Below are 11,621 nucleotides of genomic sequence, written 5' to 3' on the forward strand. Positions count from 1 at the left end.
TCTTCAAGGGCATTACACTATCTCTTCCAGGATAGTTATAATTTAGAGAATGCGGATCATAACCTCCTTTTGAGCGTTATAGAGCTTGGATTTTAATCTCCACTACGGGAGTTGAGTCATTAGAACCTATACGTCTATCATGCTTCATGCATGAGACATCAATACTCTCATGTCTGCGGATTGACCTTTCCGGGACAAGTATCCTTGCAACAACTGTCATGCGTCTGACATGCGACAGTTATGCAATAGTTCAGTAGTGCCATTTTTTTTTTTCTTTCGAATGACTGAACCTTTTGAGTCTGAGGGTCTGCCACGCTTCAGGCGTGCAACAGATAAATCATTTGCTGCCATATTATTTTGTCCAACAGGGACATTAATTCTTGTAGGCACATTTGCAGCAAGTATATGTGATTTCATCACTTTCGTTGCATCATTAAATGCATCATTCAATTATTCTCACTTCGTTTGTATATTGATTGCTTCATGAATCAAAATAAGACAAATTCTCTTCGTTCTTCTGGAACGGTTTTTTCTTATCATTCTTCTGGAATGATATTTGTTCATCGTTCTTCTAAAACGAAGTTATTTTCTCCCCCTAACGGCGGGAAAATTGTCTTATCAAAATGACAGTCCGCAAACCACGCGGTAAATATATCCCCAGTCAAGGGTTTTAAATATTGAATGATAGATGATGTCCAACATCAATGCCTAATCCGCAATGATGCTTCATTTCAGTATGTTGTGGCAGTGCAATAGGCACATAGATAACACAACCAAAAACTCGTAAATGTATAATGTTTGGCTGGTTCCCAAACACGAGTTGTACTAAGAAGTATTGATGGTTATCAACAGGTCTCAACCAAATCAATAATGTATCATGTAAAATGACATGTACCCATGTAAAAAACTGGCAATTTTATTTTCATCAGCAGAACGCGGGTAATCAATTTCATCCGCTTAATAAATGCTTCTGCTAAACCATTTTTGAGGATGGACATAAGGAACTTCTGGTCCTTATTTAATAGTCTGCAGACTGAGACTCTTATGACTTTTATTGCAATTAAGTTGAGGCACTGCGGCACTTCAAACTTAAGGTACTTATCAAGGAACTTCATGTCCTGATCTTTTTGTTTGATGGAACTTCAGGTCCAATCATTTTTATTTTATGAGGATCAAGAAACTGCAGGTTCTGATCTGATCAAGGAACTTTGGGTCCAGTATGTACTCATCGTAACAAAAAGAAGTACAATAAATAAATTAAAGCAATAGGCGGTAATTCCAGCCATAATGAATAAATTGCATTTAAGTAAATAAAGTTTGTGACAATGGCTTTAATTTAGCACCATTCACATAAATCAAAACTTAAAGCAGTAGGCGGTAAAACCGTCCATGATAAATAAATTGCTTTAAAGGAAATAGAACTTGTGAAAGGGTTTTAAACCAACACCAATTCACATAAATAACAAGAAGTATCATACCTCTTTTTATTTATTATTTTTCTTTCTTTTGTCAGCACTTATTCAAACCTGCAACATGGTGCTATGCACCAACAGAAACCTATTTATGTTATTTTGACTAAATGGTGTTATGCACCATTCTGCACCATTCAAAACCTTTATATATATATATATATATATATTTTGTTAGGTTGCAGTCAACATCTCCCTTTTTTTTTCTTCTATGTCTCTGCCAATCTCGAAACGCAGGACCTGCTGGGTAGTTATGGAGGTTGCTCAAAATTCAATTCACTCCAAAAAACGCTACCAGAGGCTGGCGTGGTTCTTGCATGACCCAGGGAACATGTCATCGTTAAGCAAGAACCTCCTTACAGAGACATAGATGACAGTGGGGTTGACGAAGGCACAAGAGAGGGAGGCCTGTGTGGATTCATTCTTGCCATCACCATCTCAAACAACCAAGTATTCATGGGAGTTCTCAAGATCCGTCGAAAACAACGTGATCTGGGTTTCCAAGTCTGATGAGATTCTTCTGGATCTCTGGAAACCAGTTGTCAAGTACGAGTTTTCTCATCTCGTGACGACTTCAGGTCGTAAATTTCAATTTTTTCACCGGAATTCGGTGGGGCGCTTCTGGCGCAGTGGGAGAGACGAAAAATGGACATACCTTTTATTCTGTGAGATTTTAGATTACTGAGGTGAGAGGTGGATAGTGCTTTACCGGATTTATGGCGTTATGCTTTCCACTGACATGAGAGCTTTTCGTGCTGATAACGTGTTGTAAAATCGACGATGTGTGTACAGTGGAATAAATAAAACAAGACACAAAATTTTACGAGGTTCCTCTACAGTCAGTGTGACTGGAGTACGTCCTCGGGCAGTAGTGGTGCTTTCATTATAATTGGAATAATAAGAGTACAAAGATAACTCTATTTATTCTCTCCTCTCCTCTTCCTCTCTTTTCTCTTCCCTCTTCTCTTTTTCTCTGAGCTCTCTTGTAACTTACAAACATGCGGAGTGCTCTATTTATAGAGCAACTCCAAGCACACAATATAAACTCCACATATCAATATTCTGCCAAGGTTTTCAACCCTTTGGCAATGTTTTCAATGTTGTGGCAGGTATTCAATACTGTGGGCATTCATTACCCACTAGTATTTTCAACAAAACAAACATATAAGGTGGTTAGTAAGTTCATTATTTTCAAAATATATTTTAATAAAAAAAAATCTAAAATAAATAAAATTAAAACAATATAAAAATACACGTGTGACAATAGGCTATTATAATAGAGAGAGATTATGGTTTCATTACTGGTACTAAATACATGGTAGAGAGACGAGAGAGATCCACACCCGCACATTATTACAAAAATGAAAATTTTAAATCAAATTTGTATTAAAAAATAAATAAACAAAAAAGTCACATTAAGCTAATAAAGAAAGGGCCATAAAACGCATCAGCAATGGGATGGACAGCAGCTAACAAACGACGGAGAAATAAAATAAAATTAAAATCTCAATATTCCATCTTTATTATTTTTAGTGAAAATTTATATTTTATAAAATCCAGAATTCAAACATAACACAGCCTTTGCCTTTAACTTGGCTTAATTTGCTTCGCTCTTGGCTTTTGCCCCATCGAAACTTGCCGGCAAGTAGCCGTCTCCTAATTAAGTACTCACTTCAAAATTCAATCCTCGTAGGCTCCTCCTCCCTCTGATTTCTCTCTTATCTATAAATCATTTTCTCAATTTTTTCAATTTTCTCATCTGCTTCTTCTTCTTGTTATTTTCCAACATCCGACGCTCTGCACTCGTACCCAACCCGCCATGATTTTCCCTTCGAAAAGAAGTAAGAGACCCATCAAAATCCCCTTTCCACCTAAAAAATCCCATCTCTAATCACCAAATTCCACGACCTTTTGGGGAAATCGAATTGGGTTTTTTCCCCAAATATCCAAATTATGATTCTTTCCAATCCATTCTTTCTTGCAGTTGTAACAATCTGTATATTTGTAGCAATCCGCGTGGCGCTGTACAGAACTGGGCTGGTTTACATCGTGAAAAAATGGTGGCGGCGGTTCGAGGATTGCTTCCATGTCTACCAATCGTTCAAAGTCCCCGAATACAACGAGAGCATGCAGGAGAATCAGCTCTACGGCCGAGTCACCGACTATCTCAACTCGCTCACCTCTGTTGAAGATTCGGACTTCACCAATCTCGTCACCGGAAAAAAACCCAACGAAATTGTTCTCCAGCTCGACCCCAATCAGATCATCGAGGACAATTTCCTCGGTGCTAAGGTGATTTGGCAAGCAGAGGGCGGCGGCGGCGGGAGTAGGAACTTAGTGTTGAAGGTTCGGAAAGCTGATAAGCGGCGGATTCTGCGGCCGTATTTGCAGCACATCCACGTCGTCGCCGACGAGCTCGAGCAGAAGAAACGGGGGTTGAAGCTTTACATGAACGTCGACGCGCCGGACAGAGCGTGGAAGCCAGTCCCCTTCACTCACCCGTCGACCTTCGAGACCATATCAATGGAGTCCGATCTCAAATCGAAAGTCAAATCAGATTTAGAGTCATTTCTCAAGGCGAAACAGTACTATCACCGACTAGGTCGGGTCTGGAAACGGAGCTTTCTGCTATACGGGCCGTCGGGTACAGGAAAATCGAGCTTCGTCGCCGCCATGGCCAATTTCCTCGGTTACGACGTGTACGATCTGGACCTCTCGCGGGTCAAAGACGATTCGGAGCTGAAGATTCTTCTGTTGCAGACGACGAAAAAATCGGTCATTGTAATCGAGGATTTGGACCGATATTTAGCCGAGAAACCCGCGGGTCTGAGCTTTTCGGGTATATCGAATTTCATGGACGGGCTGCTGAATTCGTGCTGCGCCGAGGAGAGAGTCATGGTGTTCACGATGAATTCGAAGGACCACGTTGACCCGGCCTTCCTCCGACCGGGTCGGATCGACGTCCACATCCACTTTCCGCTCTGCGATTTCGGAGCATTCAAACATCTCGCGACGAGTTGTCTCGGGGTGAAGGAGCACAAGCTCTTCTCGCAGGTGGAGGAGATTTTCCTGAGCGGGTCGAGTTTGAGTCCGGCAGAGATCGGCGAGTTGATGATCGCGAACCGGAACTCGCCGAGTCGGGCGATAAAATCGGTCATCACGGCTCTCAAGACGGACGGCGATAGGAGGGGCGCGGGAGTGTGGCGGGTTGGGTTTGATGTCGGGTCGACAAAGTCCGAATCGGGTGAACCCGGCGGGATGTTTTGCAGGGAAGGTGGTGTCCCTGCGGTTAGGGATATTAGGAAGTTGTACGGGTTCTTGAGGATGAAAAGCAGCAGGCACTCCTCTCATTCTCAGTCGTTCGATGCGGGTTCGCCGCACACCGAAGGTTGATCGAACGGCTGGGAAAAGTGAAATGTACGGGGGGCATTACGTGGTGAAATGTGATTGGGGGACATTGTCGTTTTTCTTTTGCTCCAAAAGAAAACACTGTCGTTTTAGTCTCTGGAAAAACAGAGAAAATGCATTGGCATACAGCATATAATTGAATAGGGAAAACAATTTGTAATTTGATTTGATAATTTAGATATATTTGTTAGTTGGGATTGGATGCTTTGTGGATAGATTGATTGAAAATTGGGAATGTGATTCCTTCTTTTATTCCCTTTTTATGCTCTGATTTTTTGTTAATACACAATTTGGAAATGCACATGACATATTCATAGGTTAATTCTTTGCTATACCTCCCCTAACTCAAGTTTAACTTCGTTTTTTCCTTGAAACAAAATTATCACTATTTTACACATCGGAACTCAATATTTGCTTTGTTTTGTTGAGTTCGGTCTATCGATCATGTTAAATTTGCTTATTTGGCATGAACTGAACCCACTTCACTCGATAGGCAATTTGAAGGCATTGATGGAGGTCATTGGGCCTGCGGCAGCTCGAGGGGGCTGACAAGCATGTTCGAATTGCATACTTGACCCTTGATGAGTGGATAAATGATACTCTTAACTATTTGAACTATAAGTTTCTTACAGTAAATAAAGTTTCTAATATATTAATTATATATTATTTTTTTATATGACTGATGTGGAATCATATTCTTCAACATTCGATCTCAAAGATTATAAAATGAATCGGCTATTATTTTCTCTAATTCTAATTATAGGTTAGTAAACGCACTTCGATGCTTTCGAAATAGTAACACTAGAATCTTATTCTGCAAATAGAAAAGAAATAAAGGATTCACAGAAAAATATACATGGATCTACTGCAAGTGACCAAACAAAGTGACAAACCCATAAACCTCAATCCGTGTGTATGATGTCACACTGTATTTACTGTTTGGTATCTAACCAAATCGATATTCCAAATTTTTGTGTGGCTAATTTACAAATCTGTGCAACCGCGGCGCCCACATTGTCCTGCTGTCATCATCGGTCATGATTTTTTCAGCCTGCCTTCCTTTTCATGTCGTTTTTGTCATTAACCGCGGGATGAGCCAAAATTAATTGGCTGCGTTTTTTCCTCCTTAAATAATCGTAGCTAATACGCGTTTGCGTGTCAATTCTTGAAGATATGATGCTTCAAATCATCGTTAAGTGGCTGAAAATTTGTAATGTTGGAAATTCTGAATTTATTGGGGGAATGTTTTGTCTGGACAAATGGTTATTTTGAGTGGTTTTTATATATTCTACCCCAGCCATATGATTTTAGACACACAAATGTGTCTGATAAATATGAGTAGTAGTAGATTAGATCTTTGAAGTTCAAAAGTTCGAAACTCTGTATTGCAACTAAAAAATTGTGTGCCATATGTGCTATCAAAAACGCTAACTTCTGATTCTTGTGAAGGAGTCGTTGCAAGTTTACCAATTTTTCATTGCACAGATGGACATTATATGTTATGTATCAATTATCTTTAGAGGAATCAAACATTATTCATCTATCCTAATTTTAACTTAGTACTCACTTTTTTATTGTCACTCGGACGAACATCAACGAAGTGTCATGACATATATTAAGATTATTTCTGAATGTGTAATTATGTATATAGTCATGATTTTTCGTTTCTTAAAAACCTAGGTTAGTAGGAAGAAAGTCCTTCCCTCCGTGAATGGCTCTAGGGTTAATTTAGAGAGTTGGAGGTCTTTTCGTCCCTGAGGTTTTGCTCCAGGGTTTTGGCTCTCTCCATTGCTCTCGTTTTCAATTTCTTAGTTTACCTACAAATCTTCTTGCATACTACCTTAACCTCAATTCTAACCCACCATTCTACATATCTTTCCAGATTTTTGGGTCTCTTCCTTTGGGGGTAAGATATTTGTGTTTATCTAATTCATTTGATTTAGCATCACGTACGTAGTTTATAGTTGTTAGAAGAAGAAGTCTCAAGTTTAAAGCTTATAAACGACACTTGCATAGTTACAAATAAAAATAAAGTCCTACGACTTACTATGACCATTTCCATCAATGCATGACCATTATAATTTGCAGCAACGTGAATTTCAAACCAGTAGTTACTTACTATTCTCTTTACAAAAGTTCTCCCGATTGATTTGTTTTTTTTTTTCTCAGAATTGATTTGTTTTTGTTATACTTTGCAAAAAAAAAAAAAAAAATATATATATATATATATATATATATATATATTGCAATTGTAGCTGGCATGTTGAGTCAGTCCAGCTGGTTGCTTTATCATGAATTAATTTTTTTTTGAGTTGGGTGCCTCCTTGGGGTTATGTCTGATATGGACGTGGATCAAACCGCCTATTCCCCAGCATGATTAACCCAATTCCTTTTGCCACCAAGACACTGTCTCACAACACCCAATTAAAAGAGCTTTTTGAAATTATTTAGATATAATCATGTAAGTATATGGTAATAATTTCTGTTAGGAATCAATAAAAGTTGTAGGATGATCTATGCACACTTTTTTTTTTTTTTTTTTTTTTTTTTACTTTTCACATCTCTTTTTTATCTCTCACATCTCCTATTATTGGATTTGGATCCTTTCCAGATCCCCTCCCTGGGGATCCAGGGGATCAAGACACAAGGACCGTATATTAAAGATCGTGCGGTCATAATTAAATTTTTTTTACGCAAAACGAGAGTGTTTTACTTTTAAAAATATAAAAAGTATTTAATTGTGGCCGCACGATCTTTGATAAACGGTCATTGTGCCTTATTCCCCAGGATCCTCAGGGAGGAGATCCGGAGAGGATCCAAATCCCCTGTTATTCTCTATAATTTGAACATATAATTTATTCGATCTAACAACAAAAAAATTAAAATGTGTATGTAAAAGGTGAAAAGGAGTGTTTCACCTAGGAATGGGCAATGGTTATGGCGCGCGGGTAACCGCGGTTATTTACCCATAACCATGTATGCACATACCTGCATAACCGTTTACCCATTAGGTAATTGCCTAAATGGTTATACCCATACCCATAACCGTTTATAAACGGTTAACCATACCCATAACCGCATACTCATTTAACCGTAACCATTTAATACCCGTTTACCCATTTACCCTTTTTAACCTGTTCATTTTTTTTTTTTTACCATTATCCTTTTTTCACCAGTCTACATGTATTTTAACAACTTGAAAATTAAAAAAAATTGTCATAATTTTTTTTTTTTTAACAATTAAACACCGTTATAGGTACATTTATCATACATTTCCGTATTTTAATTTTTTAAGTCCTTATACCATTCCAATAATTGAAATAATAGTTTGCGGATGATATTTTTAACTGTTACCAATGAAGGTAAATATAATATTTGCTAAGTATTATTGGATTACAAAAATTATTTAGAAGACATTTCTGTCAATTTCACGGTTACCCGCAAGGAATTTAAATTAATTTGATGAATTCCTTGATGATAAAAATCATCATTCCTGTAGCAGTGTTATTGAGAGAAGGACCGATGAATTCCTTGCTAATTTATTGGGTGCTAAGTATTATTGGATTGAGAACATGGTTTGTGTTAATTTTACATATATAAAATAAATAGGTAAACAGTTACCCGTTTATAACCGCGGTTAATACCTATAACCGCCCATTTAAATTTTGCCGGTAAACGATTATATCCATAATCGTTTATTTATCTAAATGGAAAGTTTGTTTGTGCTATTCTAATCAACAAGATATAAAGTAACAGGCAAACAGAATTTTAGCTTTAACGATTCTCATTCATAACCTAATAACATAAATTTGAAGTTGTTTGATAAATTTTACGATGGTATTGTTAAATGAAAGTTCTGTAGCAGTAGACAAATAAAAAGTTATGATTAAGTATCGATCATAAACTATTTGCACAAGCTTTTCCATTCAGCTCTTACCTTATGATTGATAATCATATAACTCTTAGAACGATATATGCTACTATTTTTTTAATGTCGAGAGAGCTTTTAAATTTGAATCTCTCTTTTTCATTGACAAAAGAAAACTAAACTCTTACGATTATAAGTAAAAATTGATAATTATTGTTGAAGCATGGGCGGTAGTTGGGATATAATGAAGGGCAAAGCTAAGCAAGGGTTATATGATATATGTTAGGCATGATACTTCAAAAGAGAAATGATTTCCTTCCAATTTATATTATTAGTTGTATGTTAAATTGCTATATATATATATATATTTTTTTTTTTTTTTTTTAAGAGTTGCTACCCGCAACCTAACTCATGATTGTGTCCGACGCTGTTTTGGAACAGACGGATAGATGGGGCTAGTCCAACAAACTTCTTCTACTTTGCCAGCATAAAGAAAGAAACAAAGAGAAGTTTTTGATAGAAAGGATGTTTGATGGGGAGCAGTTCCTATACCAACACTGGTATATTAGTTTTTGATAGAAAGGATGTTTTATGAGAAAAATATTAGTTTCGTAACACTGATTTTATATTTTATTTTAAAAAGAGATAAGCTTGGCTTGATTCCTCCTCAAACTGCTTCGTGTTCGATTCACAAAACTTCATTTTAATGGTTGGAATTGCTTATAATATAGAGCACTTTGTAGAGATCATCTCTATAAAAAATTAATCGAAACTAAGATCGTTTAGTCAATCAATAGTAACAAATATATAGACGGTTCATAATGATTTTTCCAAAGTCGTTCATCTATTTTTGCACAGTTTGATGACTAAATGATCTCATATTTTGTTAGTTTTTTGTAGAGGTGACCTTTATAGTGCGAATTATAACTGTTCCAATCATAAACCCTAAGTTTCGTGAATCAATCATGAAATGAATTGAGGAGAAACATTGAGGAGGCAAGTTAATTCCAAAAACAAATTAAACAGTAATGTCAAATTCACCTCAACATTGCTATCACACGAAGACATCGTGAATATATTGATCAACACAAAATAAAATAAAAAGCTACAATAAGTTAGGGTACATGGAAACATAAAATGAAATGGAAGAGGTAGAAAGGATGACCTCTACTCAAACCAACAAGGCAACAACGAAACTTAGATCTATAAGGTGAGAAATTCATTAAAGCAACTCTTAAAAGAAGTGAACGTTCGGTAGCCCTAAAAGATCATTGTAGATGCAAATTTCGTACGTAGTTGAATTGATGAAATTCCACCTACAAACAAGAAACATTATTAGCCTAATTGATGAACACCTAGAAAAGAAGGGAGGGTGTCCGCCAAAGGGTCTCTAATGCCTAGGTCAGAAAAGTGGTTCAAGAGAAATAAGAACTTGAGAGAGTTATGAGCAGTGGCAATTATCGTTTTTCTTATTTAACTTGGCTATATATAACATAAACCCTAACAGGCGGCTAGGTTGAGAGGTTGCAGGCCATACTAGGTAGACCTTAACGTTTTGCTAGTGATGGTGTAGACCATTCTTCGCAATTTTTCTAGTACGTAGTCCTAAAGGTTCATGCTGGTAAGAGCGAAGGTGCGCCAGACACTCAAAGATGAGACTCTGAATAGTCGGTTTCTTGCCACCATTTAGCCAAGTATGGTCCGATAACAAGAGATACCATGGGCCTGAAACACTCTTAATACGTTGATGACCCAAAAGTCCAATACTCACAAGACAAACAGGTGACACGGTTTGCACACTGAGACCCAAAGTCAGTAGAAACCTCAAGAACAAAAGCTACAAATTAAAAAAAATAAAAAATTGAAAGGGGATGGAAATAAAATTATTCTTATATATAAAAAAAATATTAAAAAAAAACTCATAATTCTTTACAAGGCTTAAAAAATAAATTAATAAACTGCTAGCTTTGTATCTAATCTGATCTCATCCCGCTTACCCCTTTGATTGTTTAGTTCGTAAACCTGCATAAGCAATGAGGTTAGCTTCAATAGCTCAGTATAGACATATCCTTTACCACAATAAATTGACAATACTAAATTAAGTGTCATCTAATCATATATTTCATTCATGATCAATTAGAAACAATGGTTCCATGATGATGCATGAATGTTCCCTCATTCCCACCTCTGTACTCATTAATACATACTCTAAAACACATAAGCTTTACTGTGCTTTGGCCTCGAGTATCTTGTTATATGAATTACCACCCATAACATATTCGTGTACCTATCATTGTTATCTCAAATGACAATGTACATCTTTTGGTCGTCAAGCCATACCTCACATAAAGACCGCCTTTACAGCCGATCAATTATGCTTACTAGAAAGCCTGGTCTCTGGGTTGGATCCAATATTTCTAGTACACCAAACTATTCCAATTTCATCATGACACAAACCCATGTAACTCACACGACTCATGCCTCTCATTATTGCAATGCATGACATGAATTTCACCTGATATATGCATGCCATAATCAATAACCAATAAACATCCAACTGAAGCAATAATTAATACAATAACATCCAACCACATTTACCAATCATTGAGACCAACAATTATATAGCATCAATCACGAATTCCCTTGAACATTGCTCTGAATTACAAACTCAAGAATCCACTTTGAGCAACTCCTATTCACAAGAGTAAGATATCACTAAATGCATGACGTCAGTTCTAATCCTAATTTAATTAGAATCACTAATTTAACACCACTCAATCAAAAAGTCACTTGGGTTGATCTAAAATAACCTGGTCATTATAAGAAACCTCTTGAATATAAATAGCTTTGGTAGCTAAGTGAAGATATCCTTTTAC

The 11,621-nt window shown here is 36.9% G+C and overlaps 1 protein-coding gene across 1 annotated transcript; it reads left to right on the top strand.

Annotated features, from left to right (window-relative positions):
- Window positions 1–3,013: 3,013 nt before the first annotated feature.
- On the top strand, window positions 3,014–5,199 carry LOC137720200 (AAA-ATPase At2g46620). Its single transcript, XM_068459237.2, has one exon. The coding sequence runs from the start codon at window positions 3,423–3,425 to the stop codon at window positions 4,860–4,862; it is 1,440 nt and encodes a 479-aa protein (XP_068315338.2). The 5' UTR covers window positions 3,014–3,422; the 3' UTR covers window positions 4,863–5,199.
- Window positions 5,200–11,621: the final 6,422 nt, after the last annotated feature.

This window comes from Pyrus communis, chromosome 1 (assembly GCF_041283825.1).
Source record: "Pyrus communis isolate YQ-2024b chromosome 1, ASM4128382v1, whole genome shotgun sequence".
Taxonomy (NCBI): domain Eukaryota; kingdom Viridiplantae; phylum Streptophyta; class Magnoliopsida; order Rosales; family Rosaceae; genus Pyrus; species Pyrus communis.